The 16,545-nt window shown below is 46.9% G+C and overlaps 2 protein-coding genes across 3 annotated transcripts; one reads left to right on the forward strand and one right to left on the reverse strand.

Annotated features, from left to right (window-relative positions):
* Window positions 1–2,118: 2,118 nt before the first annotated feature.
* On the forward strand, window positions 2,119–3,289 carry LOC102412435 (oocyte-expressed protein homolog). Of its 2 annotated transcripts, none has more exons than XM_044924515.2 (3): window positions 2,119–2,269; window positions 2,503–2,682; window positions 3,028–3,289. In XM_044924515.2, the coding sequence occupies exons 1-3, from the start codon at window positions 2,134–2,136 to the stop codon at window positions 3,105–3,107; spliced, it is 396 nt and encodes a 131-aa protein (XP_044780450.2). In that variant the 5' UTR covers window positions 2,119–2,133; the 3' UTR covers window positions 3,108–3,289. The 2 variants fall into 2 exon arrangements, with proteins under 2 accessions (XP_044780450.2, XP_006071158.3); XM_006071096.4 differs by having other exon boundaries at window positions 2,135–2,360.
* A 10,266-nt stretch (window positions 3,290–13,555) lies between these two features.
* On the reverse strand, window positions 13,556–15,724 carry KHDC3L (KH domain containing 3 like, subcortical maternal complex member). The gene is made up of 3 exons (XM_025294235.2): window positions 15,492–15,724; window positions 15,154–15,333; window positions 13,556–14,887 (listed from the first exon to the last, which is right to left on the reverse strand). The coding sequence occupies exons 1-3, from the start codon at window positions 15,658–15,660 to the stop codon at window positions 13,764–13,766; spliced, it is 1,473 nt and encodes a 490-aa protein (XP_025150020.2). The 5' UTR covers window positions 15,661–15,724; the 3' UTR covers window positions 13,556–13,763.
* Between the last annotated feature and the right edge of the window lie 821 nt (window positions 15,725–16,545).

Consider the following 16,545-nt stretch of genomic DNA (forward strand, 5'->3'; position numbering starts at 1 on the left):
ATTTCCTGTTGGCTCAGATGGTAAAGAATGCGGGAGACCTGGGTTCTACCCCTGGGTTGGGAAGATCCCCTGGAGAAGAAAATGGCAACCCACTCCATTATTCCCGCCTGGAGAATTCTATGGACAGGCTACAATCCATGGGTTTGCAAAGAGCTGGAAAAGACTGAGCATCTAATACTTTCACTCACATACTTTATTGACAGAACCCAAATACTCTGAGACTGGTCATTCCAGGGCTAAGCAAGAGAAAATGAAAGCAAGTGCAGAAAGTTCAAATAACCTGTATTCGGTCACACCACTAGAAAATATTGGAGCCAGTATTCAAGTCATGCTCTCTCTCCCACCAATCAGAGTCAAATCAGCAAGCTTTAGAGGTATAAAATGATGGAACTGATTCACCTTGGCAGATTCAGCTAAATCCTAAAAACCTTGCAATTCTGTTCTGAAGCTGACACGGATCAGCTACTAAAACTCAAAGTTTGCCAAGTGTAGGAAACAATGTGCATTCTCTGTATAAGACTGCAAATGACTATACTTCCAAAATAAACTAAGTCAGAAATAAACTTTGCCATCCAGATGGGAATGCCAAAGGAATTTTTCATGACCTTGCCTTTCTCAAGTATGTCTTGACCTAATAATTAACTACCACAAACCAGCCTTGTGGCTAACTCATGCTACATGTAGGAATCTGAAATTTTTCAGGGATAGAATTTGAAGAGGCCTCAAGTTGGATGCATTCTGAAGAGAATGGCTCAAGGAAAAATATTAATAATTTATAAAAAGATGAAATTATATCTATATTATGCCCAGCTGAAAAAATTAACCCCAGGTGGTTTGGGAATTTTAAAGTTATGGTAGAAACTTGAGCATTCTTAGTGGAAAGTATAGAGAATGTCTTTAGACCTCAGGGCAGAGCAGGACTTAAGAAAGACACAATGAACTTACCTTAAAGACTGATACATCTGACTATATTAAAATTCAGAACTGTATTCCTCAAAAACACCTTAAAAAAGGTGAAAAGACAATTTAAACTAGAAGACATTCACAGTATACATGATTGAAAAGTAATTAGTAATACTGAGGGAGAATATATGAAAGGGAGAACTTACCCATATTACTTTATATCCTCAAGGCTTTTTTTTTTTTACAATATGCATGTATTATTATGTTCATTTTAAAAATTAAATTGAAATAAAAGTATCCAGTAAAGCTAGATTCAGTATCTCCTCTTGGATTACTGTTAAGGCCTAGATGATGCGGATGAGGGAATTCAGTACATTAATACCATCCCCCTTACATAAATGATCAACATCTTTCATTAAAAAGATGTAAAAAACAAACACATCTTAACTAATTGTAAGTGCCCAGTCGTTTGTATAGCAGATGCTGTCTATACAACAATTATCAAACAATACTTGTAGAAATGCACTATGGAAAGAACAGGAACGCGCGCGGTCTACTCACACAACCTTCAGGACAATAATTTCCTGTGGGGAGAGAGGAAAGGTCTTTAGTGGCATCTGTTTTAAAGACGAGAGAAGGCAAATGCGGGAAATATTAACATCTTGTTAAATGGGGCAAGGGGAGGTGGTACATGAGCGTTAAACAACTTTTTAAACCGTGAGAAATCTTCACAAGTTAAAATTTTAACTAAAATTAAGAACACTGAGAATAAATGTTCATCAGTACTCGCTGTTTGAGGATTTTGGAAGTAAACGACTTTTGTCTCCACCTGCTACATCTCTTGGAACGACCATGTCTGATGACTGCATTTTAGACACGACGCACTTGCAGAAATGATTCTGAAGCGGCAACAAACCAGAGTTGGAATATGAGAAAGAAGATACGGATTCCAGGAGCCCGCCCGCGGCCTGACCCGACCGGGCCTAGACGGGACCCCACTTCATACAACCACACGATCCGGGAACTACGGACGCCTCGGGGTCGACCGTTAATTGCCTGGCAAAGCCTCCTAGAGCCTCCAGGGCTCCACGGTGAGACATGCTAGGGGACCGCGCGGCGTATATGCGGGAACTCCAGGCGCCGGGATATCGGCGCGAGTCCCAGCCCCTGGGCCGCGCTGTGGCTGGGCGCATGCGCACCGGAGGGGGCGGGGCAGGCCGCGAGCAGTAAATGGCCCAGGCTTCGCGCCTCCCGGAGTCCCGCCAGAGCTGCTCTTCTCGCCTGTGGTTGGAGCATGGTCGACAACGCTGGCGACTCCGAGGCCCGCGGGGACAGGCTGCTGGGGTTCCCGCTTCCCTCGCAACGGGTTCGCATCCGGCCGTGGTGGTTTCCTGCGCAGGAGTTGAGGAATCCGCTGGTGTTCTTCCTGGAGGCGTGGCTGGCCGACTTGATCTTTGGTGTGCGACCCTGGGCCTAGCGGGCCTCTCAGAGCGGTCGAGGGCCCCGAGCCGCGCCGGGTCCCAGGCCGTTACATCCCTTCGTGGCCAGCGTCTCCTGCCCCTCACCCACACTCTTCTCTGGCTTTCATTTCGTTTTCAGGGCCAGACCGAGCCTTGGTTCCAGAAATGGAGTGGATGAGCCAGGCCCTGCTGATGGTGGACGCTGTTGACGCTGGGAACGTAGTCGAAGTCACCGTTTTCGCGCGGCCGGCAGTCCAGCGTCAGGTGAAGACCGTGCTTCTGAGCCAGGCGTCGGTGCACCGGGAGCAGCGCGCCCGAGGTGAGGGGCTTGGCAAACACGCCTGGGAGGAAGGCAGGGGGAACTGCCTGGCCTTACCTGACTTCCTTCCAGCCTCTCGTCTTCCCAAAACTCCTTGCAGTGTCCCAACTCCATTTTGCTGGTGATCCCTGGGCCTCCCTTGAGAGAGGAGTCCAAGCAGGACCCTGAGAAAGCAAAGCTGAGATGTGCATTCAGACACCTACCTGCTGGTGCTGGCTTCAGTTCCGTCAGCCCACTAATTTCAGATCCTAGATTTAGAGCTTCCAGCCCGAGAAATGATACTGCCAGCACACCCCTTCCCCCTTGGAGGAGGAGTTTGAAACCCAGCATTTTTTCCTTATCCAGCTGAGAAGATGGAACAACTCGAGGAATTCCTGAAGGCCCAGGCACCAGGTCCCCAGGTGCCCCAGCATCCTGTTGCATGAGTGTTGTCAGGAACGTGAGAACAGTCCTGCTTCTGCTGCTAATGTTCAAGAGAAGCAAATATCCTTAAATCTCTGCCTTTCCCCACCCGAGTCTTGATGAAGTATAGTGGTTTGATTATTTTGCTTCAAACCTGAGTTTGTAGTGCCATTCTAGTTAATAAATGAATTTCATTTTGTCTGAAGGCATAAAGATCTTTGCTCACTCAAAATTAAGCAAATTTATAAAAGACTGTTCATTCATGTCTTGATGTGAGAGGTGGGTAAAAGGCTGTTAGGTGATGGGTTTCTTTTTTTTTTTCTTAGTAGTTACCATTTTGAAGCTATTAACCCTTTTATGATTTTTATGGTCAGACTCAGGCCCTTACATGCAGAGGCCAGAAATGCAGGGTCAATCAGCTTTGAGTTTCTTTTGCATCATTTGTTCTCAAACTTTAAGAATCATCTTGAGAACTTTCTGCAACATAGCTTCCTCAGCCCCTTCTGCACTGATTCTGAGTCAGTACATCAGGCCTGTGAATTTGCATTTCTAACAAGCTCTTAGGTAATGCCAGCACTTCTCCTATGAGGCTCTCAGTTTTAAGCTGGTATTTGGCTTCACAATAGCACTCAGTGTGCCATGTGTTTTCTTAGAGTGGAGTCTCTGACCTCAAATGTGGGAGGGCATTTCAACATGCAAGCTGAGGTGATCAGCATTCCTCCCTTCTGCTGGGGCTGTAATTCACCAGAGGAGCCAGGGTCCAGGGCAGCTGGTGCACTGAGTGGTGTCCTTCCAGCCAGCTGTCTCCCCAGCTGTCCCCCCACCTCCTCCCCAGGCAGGTGTCCTGCATGGGCTGAGTTGTTTTTCTGTTACCTATACAGTGATGTGACCAATCTGTGCAAAACAGTCTCAACCCCATGCTGCTTCCACTTTCAGGAAGCAGAATTGTTGGAGGAATGATTGCCAAGAGCTCCATGGTTTCAGACACAAAGTTGGAATTAATTTAGCTCTGGCAGTTTCTTCACCCCTTGTCAGTAAGGGATAATAGCACTTTTCAAGGATTTTAAGCACATACACACAAATCTTGGGTTTCCCAGGTGGGACAGTGGTAAACAATCTGCCTGCCAGTGCAAGAGACACAAGAGATGCCTGTTTGATCCCTGGGTTGGGAAGGAACAATGGCAATGGCAATATTGGAACAATAGGAAATGGCAATCTAGTATTCTTGCCTGGAAAATTCCATGGACAGAGAAGCCTGGCACCCCACAGTCTATGGGGTCACAAAGAGTTTGACACAACAGCTGTCCCCCCATACACCCATACACATACACACATATGCAGGCATTAACTTTACTCTTAGTAAAGTCTTCTTTTATCCACACTCAGAAAAGTCTGCAGTAAACCTTCTTTTATAAGCATATAATAGACTGCAGTCATTAGATTAAAATACACTTGATCCTTGGAAGGTAAGCTATGATAGCCTAGACAGCATACTAAAAAGCAGAGACATCATTTTGCCAACCAAGGTTTGTATAGTCAGAACTGTGGTTTTTCCAGTAGTCATGTACAGATGTGAGAGGTGGACCATAAAAAAGGCTGAGTACTGAAGAACTGATGCTTTTGAATTGTACTGGAGAAGATTCTTGAGAATCAGTTGGACTACAAGGAGATAAAACCAGTCAATCCTAAAGGAAATCAACCCTGAATATTCATTGGAAGGACTGATACTGAAGCTCTAATACTTCACTACCTGATGTGAAGACCAACTCATTGGAAAAGGCCCTGTTTCTTGGAAAGATTGAAGGCGAAAGAAGAAGGTGGCAGAAAATGAGATGGTTAGATAGCATCATTGATTCAGCGAACATGAATTTGAGCAATCACTTGAGATAGTAGAGGACAGAGGAGCCTGGCATGCCATGGTCCATGGAGTCACAAAGAGTCGGACATGACTTAGTGACTCAACAGCAACACAAATCTTTGATTACAAGTGATACTGAACATTATTCTACTTTGCTTCACATTTTTGTTAAAAGCTTTTTACATTTTTCTTTATTCTTTTCTGTCATTACTTCTTTCAACTCTGAAGATAAGGGTTTTTATTATCTGTGTAAGCTTTTATAACAAATAATGAGCCATTATAACCAATATTGTCCACCCATTTGCTGCTCAAGTCTTTTGCATACAAAAATTTTTATCGTATGTAGTTAAACCAATTACTATTTTCTGTGTGATTTTCCCCTCATCCTCACCTTTTACAGTTAAGCTTAGGAGTGCCTACTTTTACTCCTTTTGTAGAAATTTGATAAATACTCCTACAGGTATTTACTAGTGGGATTTTTATAAAAACTTTTGGATGTATTTTGACTATTCAGCATTTAAAGGAAGAAGGTTATGCTTAAAATTATTCCAATTTTCCAAAAATTATCCTAAACTAAGTTACTGTATGATCCTGTTCTCTACTCTTTATACACATTGACATGTTGAAGTCCTAACCACAGTACCTCAGAATGTGACTCAGTTTGAAATAGGGTCTTTAAAGAGGTGATTAACGTTAAATGAGGTCATCTGTGGGCCAGTATGACTTTTATTAATAAGAGGAAATACAGATACAGGTATGTGTATGACCAAAGGAAAGACCAGGTGAGGCCACAGCAAGAAGGCAGCCATCTCTGTAAGCCAAGGAGAGGGGCCTCAGAAGAAACCAAACCTTCTGACACCTTGAGCTCGGGCTTATAGCCTCCAGAAATACTCATTTTAAATAAAATAAGATACTTATTTTATTTGAGAAAATAAGTATCTGTTGTTTAAGCCAGTTCAGTTCAGTTCAGTCACTCAGTCATGTCCGACTGTTTTCGACCCCATGAATCGCACCACGCCAGGCCTCCCTGTCTATCACCAACTCCTGGAGTTCACTCACTCACACTCACATCCATCGAGTCAGTGATGCCATCCAGCCATCTCATCCTCTGTCGTCCCCTTCTCCTCCTGCCCCAAATCCCTCCCAGCATCAGAGTCTTTTTCCAATGAGTCAACTCTTTGCATGAGGTGGCCAAAGTATTGGAGTTTCAGCTTTAGCGTCAGTCCTTCCAATGAAAACTCAGGACTGATCTCCTTTAGAATGGACTGGTTGGATCTCCTTGCAGTCCAAGGGACTCTCAAGAGTCTTCTCCAACACCACAGTTCAAAAGCATCAATTCTTGGGCACTCAGCTTTCTTCACAGTCCAACTCTCACATCCATATATGACCACTGGAAAAAACATAGACTTGACTAGACAGACCTTTGTTGGCAAAGTCATGTCTCTGCTTTTCCATATGCTATCTAGGTTGGTCATAACTTTCCTTCCAAGGAGTAAACGTCTTTTAATTTCATGGCTGCAGTCACCATCTGCAGTGATTTTGGAGCCCCCAAAAATAAAGTCGGACACTGTTTCCCCATCTATTTGCCATGAAGGGATGGGACCAGATGCCATGATCTTTGTTTTCTGAATGTTGAGTTTTAAGCCAACTTTTTCACTCTCCTCTTTCACTTTCATCAAGAGGCTCTTTAGTTCTTCTTCACTTTCTGCCATAAGGCTGGTGTCATCTGCATATCTAAGGTGATTGATATTTCTCCTGACAATCTTGATTCCAGCTTGTGCTTCTTCCATCCCAGCATTTCTTATGATGTACTCTGCATGTAAGTTAAATAAGCAGGGTGACAATATACAGCCTTGATGTACTCCTTTTCCTATTTGGAACCAGTCTGCTGTTCCATGTCCAGTTCTAACTGTTGCTTCCTGACCTGCATACACATTTCTCAAGAGGCAGGTCAGGTGGTCTGGTATTCCCATCTCTTTCAGGATTTTCCACAGTTTATTGTGATCCACACAGTCAAAGGCTTTGGCATAGTCAATAAAGCAGAAATAGATGTTTTTCTGGAATTCTCTTGCTTTTTCGATGATCCAGCGGGTGTTGGCAATTTGGTCTCTGGTTCCTCTGCCTTTTCTAAAACCAGCTTGAACATCTGGAAGTTCACGGTTCATGTATTGCTGTTGAGCTATTTCAAATCCTGAAAGATGATGCTGTGCAAGTGCTGCACTCAATGTGCCATCAAATTTGGAAAACTCAGCAGTGGCCACAGGACTGGAAAAGGTCAGTTTTTATTCCAATCCCAAAGAAAGGCAATGCCAAAGAATGCTCAAACTACCGCACAATTGCACTCATCTCACACGCTAGTAAAGTAATGCTCAGCAATATGTTGTTTAAGCCACCTTGTCTGTTATTTTGTGATGGTAGCCCTAGCAAACTAATGCAATATTCAATATATAAAAAGAGTAGTTGCTCTGTCATTCTAATTTTCAGAACTTGGAAGTAATTCTAGTTATATATGTATTGATAAGAGCTTGTGTCACATACCAGGCCTTGTGGTAAGCATAGGATGCTTGCAGTCTCAGTAAATTGCTGAGGTCACACAGCTAGGATGTGATGATGTGTGAGATTTGAACCAAAACATTGATTCTAGCATCTCACATCTCTATTATACTTTCCCATGTGGTTTTATTTTTCTCCATGATTGAATTTAGTCCCATTCTCTTTGTGTGCATGTGTGTTTTAAGAGGAGTTAGAATAAACTTAATTTGTTAAGAATCCATAATATTTGTTACTCTATTAAGGGACAAGATAATTTTTTTTCTAACATGTTGCCAGAATAGAAATACCTATTAGTACCATGTTCAAAAATAGCATTGTTGATTTTTCTGATGACAAACATACTTACATCCTCAATATTTTTAAATAAGGTGATATATAAAATAATAAAGTAATTACAAAATCTCGCTGCTCATATAGTCCCTTTAAGAAGTTTTCTATTACTCCAAATATTTTTCTGTAATTTTGGTAAACATTTTATTGATGTAGAGCATTCTATTCATACCAAAGCCATGTATATCCACAGTGGGAAAAGATTCATCAAAGAGAACACATCCATTAAGCCAGAAGCCAGAGGGGAAAAAGGCATTAGTTACACTCCAGAAGCCCCTGCTTGCATCCCCAAGGATAACTACTGTTGTGACAACTATAACTGGACTCATTGTAGGATTTGTTCATGTTGCCAGCAGTTATATTTCCATTGTATGAAGAAACCTTTAGTTTTCCATCCTGTTGATATGTACTTTGATTGTTCCCCATTTGAACTTATAACAAATAGGGCTACTATGAAAATTGTACATAATTGGGTGCATACATATGTGCATTTCTATTGAGTATATATCTAGGATTGAAATTGCTAGGTGATAGGGTGTGTGTAAGTTCAAGTTGTCAAGGTGACTGAACCAATTTCCATTCCTTTCAGCAATGTATGAGACTTCCAGTCGCTCTACATCTTTGTCAACAATCTTTATTTTAGAGAATTTAGGTATTAAGGCTGCTGCTGCTGCTGCTGCTGCTAAGTCACTTCAGTTGTGTCCAACTCTGTGCGACCCCATAGACAGCAGCCCACCAGGCTCCCCCGTCCCTGGGATTCTCCAGGCAAGAACACTGGAGTGGGTTGCCATTTCCTCCTCCAATGCATGAAAGTGAAAAGTGAAAGTGAAGTCGCTCAGTCGTGTCTGACTCTTCACGACCCCATGGACTGCAGCCTACCAGGCTCCTCCGCCCATGGGATTTTCCAGGCAAGAGTACTGGAGTGGGGTGCCATTGCCTTCTCCGAGGTATTAGTGCTATTGAACTGCAATTTTTAAAAATGCACTTAGTTGGTTACATAATATGAAAATGTGAGTGTGCAGTTTACTTTCTTTTGAGTTGTGCCACCATCAACACAGGCCAGCTTGGGAACTTTTCCATCACTTTACAAAGTCTGTCCTCACTCCTGCCTCCAGCGCCAGGCAGTCTGCTGTCTGTCTCCACTAAGTCACATTTTCTGGACATTTAAGTATTGATAGAATACTATTCTATATAGTCTTTTGCATCTGTCTTTATCTAGTTGGAATATCTCTTCTTTTTGAGTGGGGGACTTAGCCCGTTCTACTTTAATGTAATTATCAATATGATTGAATTTGTCTGCCATTTTGCTTTGTTTCCTATCATGTCTTTTTTGTTCTTTTCCTCTTTCATTATTTTATGTTAGATAAATTTTTATTTATCATTGTAACAATACTTTAAAGAGATTTTCCCCCTCTGTTTTACCTTAGGGATTATAAAAATACTAACTTATTACGTCCTGCTTCACATTAATGCACAGGGTGGAAGGAGGAAGGATAAACAGCTGAATAAGTGAAGACACTATGTTCTTGGCTAGCAAAGTCCAGGGTTGCACATTTGTGGTCAGTCTTCTCAGAACTCAGTGCAATTCCAGTTATAATCACAACCACCTTTTTAGGTGCTGAGGCTATAAGATGAGAGCCTTTTTTAGAATCTGATTTTACATGTGCTTCCGAAGGACCCGAGAAGGCTGTAATAAAGTTTTTCCTTAGGGTCTAGTGAAAAATTCTGATGCTGTAAATAGTGAAAATATATATGAAACTGAAGCATACAGGTGGACATAACAGAAATAACCTGTCACTTATGCTCCATAGCTATATTCCCAAGATATCCAGAGAATGCATAAACAGCTCACATTGTAAATTTTAATAGCTCTAGTGAGCCCACTGAAAGACACCCTCCACACTAAATGATTCGCTACCAATCTGTATACATTGCCCCTAAAGTGTGCAAGCAGGATTCACTGTTCTCAAACAATCTGCTTTTATCTTTTTCTTGCTCACAAATCCTGTTGTTTTTTGGTGCTTCCTCATAGTTTGGAGAAGAAAATGGCAACCCACTCCAGTATTCTTGCCTGGAAAATCCCAGGGACAGAGGAGCCTAGTGGGCTGCCGTCTATGGGGTCGCACAGAGTCGGACACGACTGAAGCGACTTAGCAGCAGCATGGTTAGATCTAGGTTGTATATTTTTGGCAAAAATATTGGGTAAATCATACTCTGTCTTTCACAGTGCATCACATCAGGAAGCACATGTTTGGTTTCCACTCTTAATAGTGATATTTTAAGAGGCCTTGTTTTGATCAAAAGTGTGGAGTTAAGGAATTCTGATAAGGGAAATAGGGAAATAGTGAAATAGTGCCAACCTCGCACAGCCGAGCAGGGGGCCCTGGCCAGGCTGTTATGTGAGCTGCATGGCTAGCTCAGGCGTTTTCCAGTCTGTCAACAGCGAACCTTTTTCTTTGGTGCCTCTATTCAGCCTGTTAAAAACCTGTTTAGGCTGACTTCTTTACTAACCCTTAGTCATTTTACTTGCAGAAATGTGCAAGTCAGTGTTTCCAGAATTCTTCAGGATTAAGGAAAAAAAAAACCTTTTTAGAGTTTAAGTAGAGTTGATTTAAAATATGTTAGTTTTAGGTGTACAACATAGTAGTTGTACAACATAGTGGTTCAGTAGTTTTACAGCTTATACTCCACTTAGTTATTACAAAATAATGGCTATATGTCCCTGTGCAGCACAAGAAGAGACTCTTGTTGCCTATCAACTGTATACATAGTAGTTTGTATCTCTTAGTTATATTCCCCTATCTTGCCCATTCCCCTACCTCATCCTCATTGGTAACCACTAATTTGTTCTCTGTATCTGTAAGTCTATTTCTGTTTTGTTATATATATTAGTTTATTTTTTAGATTCCATATACAAGTGATAACAGTATTTGTTTTTCTCTGACTTAACTAAGCATAATACTCGAGGTCCATCCACGTTGTTGTGACAATTTCATTCTTATGGCTAAGTAATATATCATTGTGTATGTATGTACTACATCTTCTTTATTCATTCTTCTGTTGTTGGACACCTAGGCTGCTTCCATATCTTGGCTACTATAAATAGTGCTGCTGTGAACACTGATGTTGGTGGATCTCCAGTTAGGAGGACTGAAGGAGCAAGTAGAAATTAAAGGCAGCGTTTGTAATTGAGTAATTTGGGAAACTAATCAACCACTAAGGGGAGGGCTAAATGAAACTGTAACCATCCTCAGGAAAATCAAGCTGCTAGAAGGAGAAAAAAGGTGTATACAATTATGTAAAGTGCAAGTTAAACTGTTGAAAGGTGTGTACTACTTAGAGCTGGAGGGAGGGGCGGGGGGGGGTGTGGATCAAGGATGAGTCTTAATTCTTCTCTGATGTAGCTTCAGTTGGACCTTTCAGTCTATTGTGTCTTAAATGTTTAGAGCTCACTCAGCCTTGGCTTCCCTTGGCTCTTCTGAAAATAGTTAATAACCTATTTGTAAATTCAGCTTTGCATCTTTATTCCCTCATAAACCAAAAGCTTATTTAAAATTGGAGTGGTCATTAGTAGTGACTAGAGGGTCTACAACAGACATACCACTGCCTGCTCTTTAAAATTGGGTTTCCTTGTATTTTTAAAATGAAAATTTCATAGCACTAAATTGATTCGTGCTTTGATTTATGGGTTTTTTTTTTTTTTTTAATCCTAACACCCAGCTGTTAACAGTTTACTTCTAGTGAGGGGACCAGCATCCCAGTCGGCAGCCAGGAACAGGAAGCCAAACTGATAGAGGTGTTGTACACCTAAACTTACACAGTGTAACATGTCAAGTTAAATGTTGAAAAAGCAAGAGAGTTCCAGAAAAACATCTATTTCTGCTTTATTGACTATGCCAAAGCCTTTGACTGTGTGGATCACAATAAACTGTGGAGAATTCTGAAAGAGATGGGAATACCAGACCACCTGACCTGCCTCTTGAGAAATCTGTATGCAGGTCAGGAAGCAACAGTTAGAACTGGACATGGAACAACAGACTGGTTCCAAATAGGGAAAGGAGTTCATCAAGGCTGTATATTGTCACCCTGCTTATTTAACTTCTATGCAGAGTACATCGTGAGAAACGCTGGGATGGAAGAAGCACAAGCTGGAATCAAGATTGCCGGGAGAAATATCAATCACCTCAGATATGCAGATGAGACCACCCTTATGGCAGAAAGTGAAGAGGAACTAAAAAGCCTCTTGATGAAAGTGAAAGAGGAGAGTGAAAAAGTTGGCTTAAAGCTCAACATTCAGAAAACGAAGATCATGGCATCTGGTCCCATCACTTCATGGGAAATAGATGGGGAAACTGTCAGACTTTATTTTTTTGGGCTCCAAAACCACTGCAGATGGTGATTGAAGTCATGAAATTAAAAGACACTTACTCCTTGGAAGGAAAGTTATGACCAACCTAGATAGCATATGGAAAAGCAGAGACATTACTTTGCCAACAAAGGTCCATCTAATCAAGGCTATGTTTTTTCCAGTGGTCATATATGGATGTGAGAGTTGGACTGTGAAGAAAGCTGAGCTCAGAAGAATTGATGCTTTTGAACTGTGGTGTTGAAGACTCTTGAGAGTCCCTTGGACTGCAAGGAGATCCAACCAGTCCATTCTAAAGGAGATCAGTCCTCGGTGTTTATTGGAAGGACTGATGCTAAAGCTGAAACTCCAATACTTTGGCCACCTCATGCAAAGAGTTGACTCATTGGAAAAGACCCTGATGCTGGGAGGGATTGGGGGCAGGAGGAGAAGGGGACAACAGAGGATGAGATGGCTGGGTGGCATCACCGACTCGATGGACATGAGTTTGTGTAAATTCCAGGAGTTGGTGATGGACAGGGAGGCCTGGCATGGTGCGATTCATGGTGACGCAAAGACTCGGACACGAATGAGCGACTCATCTGAACTGAACATGTCAAGTATGTTTGAATCTTAAAGTGACAAAGAGCACCCCACTCCTGTGGTTACTAATTGGTTGAGAAGAGTCACCAGCACTGCTTGTGTCTCAATAACTTCAAACTATCGCTGAAGATTGAGTGACCCGCGCAGGACTTGGAGAGGACTGCTGGATTGTCCTGGCCCTTTCAGTTTTCCCTCCTAGCCAGCAGTTGCTCAAGTTGGTAAGTCACTTGCACCCAGCCGTGAGGCCCGGGTTGAAACCAAGTTTTCGCGTCCCATGTCACTTTGAGTAGAAACATGGCAGGCTTGGAAAGTTTTCCCGTGAGGACAGACTCGCCGGCCCTGGAGGTCCCTCACCTTGCAAAGCCAGGCGCGCGCGATAAGGGAGCACCGGGGAAGCTCCTGACAGAGGCGGGAGAGATTGAGGCCCCAGGCGGGTGCAAAACTAAAAGCTCTCACCTGTGTTATGGGTAGGGGTCCTCCCAGGTGGCGCTAGCGGTAAAGAACCCGCCTGCCAATCAGGAGACGTCAGAGATGCGGGTTGGATCCCAGTGGGGGGAAGATCCCCTAGTGAAGAGCATAGCAACCACCTCCAGCATTCTTGTCTGGAGAATCCAATGGAATGAGGAGGCTACAGTCCACAGGATAGTAAAGAGTCAGACACGACTGAAGCGACTTAGCACGCATGCATCTAGATGGAAAGCAGTCCAGAGCAATAGCTGCTGCTGGAGGAAGGTGCTTCTCCCTCCGCATCTCTCTGCCAGTTATTAATAACAGACGTTAGGGAAATTTGATTCTTTATTAGAACTCTTCAGATTCATGTTTGCAAACTTTTAGCAGGGAGTGGCGGGGACCAGGGAAACCAAAAATCATAAACGCACACCATTCTTTTCTCAGCTGCTGCAGTAGAACGGGACTTGGGAGAACAGGTTTCCAGGAGGGGCTTTCACTTGGACCTTGCCTGGCTCTCTTGCTCCTGAGCGCGGAACGCCTTCAGAAACTGGTATCTGGATCCTGCGTAACTTCGAGGAAGCTCTGGGTTCCGGCTTTCCAGGATGCGCCGGGGGACCGCTGGGTGGCCGCCTCGCGGGCTGCGCCGGGGGACCGCTGGGTGGCCGCCTCGCGGGCTGCGCCGGGGGACCGCTGGGTGGCCGCCTCGCGGGCTGCGCCGGGGGACCGCTGGGTGGCCGCCTCGCGGGCTGCGCCGGGGGACCGCTGGGTGGCCGCCTCGCGGGCTGCGCCGGGGGACCGCTGGGTGGCCGCCTCGCGGGCTGCGCCGGGGGACCGCTGGGTGGCCGCCTCGCGGGCTGCGCCGGGGGACCGCTGGGTGGCCGCCTCGCGGGCTGCGCCGGGGGACCGCTGGGTGGCCGCCTCGCGGGCTGCGCCGGGGGACCGCTGGGTGGCCGCCTCGCGGGCTGCGCCGGGGGACCGCTGGGTGGCCGCCTCGCGGGCTGCGCCGGGGGACCGCTGGGTGGCCGCCTCGCGGGCTGCGCCGGGGGACCGCTGGGTGGCCGCCTCGCGGGCTGCGCCGGGGGACCGCTGGGTGGCCGCCTCGCGGGCTGCGCCGGGGGACCGCTGGGTGGCCGCCTCGCGGGCTGCGCCGGGGGACCGCTGGGTGGCCGCCTCGCGGGCAGCGCCGGGGGACCGCTGGGTGGCCGCCTCGCGGGCTGCGCCGGGGGACCGCTGGGTGGCCGCCTCGCGGGCTGCGCCGGGGGACCGGTGGGTCCCAGTCTCCTGGACTTTCTGGGGTGACAATTGGGTCGCCGCCTGCTGGATTGCGCTGGGGGATCGCTGGGTCCCGGCCTCTCGGGCAGCAATGGGGGATCGCTGGGTCCCGGCCTCTCGGGCAGCAATGGGGGATCGCTGGGTCCCCGTCTCCCGGGCTTTCCCGGATGACAGTTGAATCGCCGCCTGCTGGTTTGCGCTAGGGGATCGCTGGGTCCCGGCCTCCTGGACTTCGTCTGGGGATCGCTGGGTCCCGGCCTCCTGGACTGCGTCTGGGGACCGCTGGGTTCCGGCCTCCTGGACAGCGTCGGGGGACCGCTGGGTTCCGGCCTCCTGGACAGCGTCGGGGGACCGCTGGGTGGCCGCCTCCCGGGCAGGAGCCTTCTCAGAGCCTGGAAGAAGAGCAAAGAGAGGAAGTAGCACCTGTGTCCCATGCGTCCCACGAAGGGGGTTATCCGTTCGGGCTGCGGGGCTTGGGGTCCGAAATCTGAGAACAGGAGGTCAGTTTGCTCTTCTAGATCCCTTGCAAAGAGGAAACCCTCTCCCAGGAGAACTACAAGAGTGAGACCGCTGCCCAGGCACAGCCGGGAAGCATCAGGACCTCTGCCAAGAACACGGGGCCTGCCTAGGGTGCCTTTCATGGTTCCCATCCGCGTACTTCGCGCCCGGAGTTGACGGTGATAGTCAGCCAAGTTCATGATCATCTTGGATACATCCTGCTGGTAATAAGGCCGGCCAAATATCAAGATTTCAGCCTCGCCGTCCGGGTCCCACTGATGAACGTGAAGCAGGGTCTGCGACACACACTCGACGTGAGGGATGTGTTCTCCACCCCGGCCTGCGCGGGAAGCAAAGACGTCGTTAGCAGCGGGGGCGGGAGGGGAGGCGGCAGCAGGGGCGCTGGAGGGCAGCCTGGACCGCAGGAGAGGCCTGCCGAGGACGCGGCCACCCCGGGGCCAAGCGGCAGCCTTGGCTTGCTCTCCCGGGCCCACTCACCGAAGATCGCTTCCACCAGCCAGGCCTCCAGGTGAACTGCCTTCGGGCTCTTCAGGTACTCGGAGTGAAACCAGTAGGGCCGCTTGGTGAGGTTACCAAGCACCTCGAAGAGCGTCCCTTCTCGCTGCTCCAGCTGAACGAGCGTCGGAAACCGCTTGGGAGAGGCCATGCTGTGGTCGGCCCGCCGCACAGCGCAAGAGCAGCCCGCGCTCCCGCATTTCTAGGGCCTTTGGCCGGCGCCGCCCCACCCCGCGGCCTTATTGGCTCGCAGGCCTCGCCTCCAACACTCGCAGCTGCTGCTGCTACCGGCGGGCTCAGCTGCTCTGGGGCTCGCCCCCGGGCAGCGCTTAAGCCTCCCTTTTCCCCGCGCGCCCCGCGGGCGGCCACAGCCGAGAAGCTAAGGAAGCCTTAACGGTGGACTCAGGCTGGGACAGTCCCAGAGATGTGAGGGAAGAGCCCACATCGGGACGATCCCTTTCAGTGGCGCGAATCCGTATTTGCAGAGATCCAGGTGCATTTGGGGGCGGGGGGGGGCCTTCCCTGGTGGCCCAGCTGGTAAATAATCCGTCTGCAATGCGGATACCTGGGTTCGATCCCTGGGCTGGGAGGGTTTGATCCCTGGGTTGGCAAGATCCTCTGGGGAAAGGAATGACAACCCACTCCGGTATTCTTGCCTGGAGAATCCCATGGACAAAGGAGCCTGGTGGGCTACAGTCAATGGGGTCACAAAGCGTTAGATAGAACTTAGTGACTGCGTAGGCACACACAGGTGCATTTCACACAGTTTTAAGGGGACCAGTTGAGCATTCGTGAGGGGTTGGAATAACTTTTTAATGGAAAAATCTAATTAAAGACATCGGAGAAACAAAAATCTGAAGGAGTGTAAAAGGGATTCAGAGGCCAAAGTAAGCCCCCCACTTCCTCCTGAACCCTGTCCCTCCCCAGATGCCACCGAATTTCCAGCTTCTGCCTTAGCTTTTGAGAGATGGCTGAACACACCCAACAGTGCATGGTCCACGTGGTTTGGATCCCAGAGGAAAATCCCTTGAAACAC

The sequence above is a fragment of the Bubalus bubalis genome, chromosome 10, assembly GCF_019923935.1.
Source record: "Bubalus bubalis isolate 160015118507 breed Murrah chromosome 10, NDDB_SH_1, whole genome shotgun sequence".
In the NCBI taxonomy this organism is placed as follows: domain Eukaryota; kingdom Metazoa; phylum Chordata; class Mammalia; order Artiodactyla; family Bovidae; genus Bubalus; species Bubalus bubalis.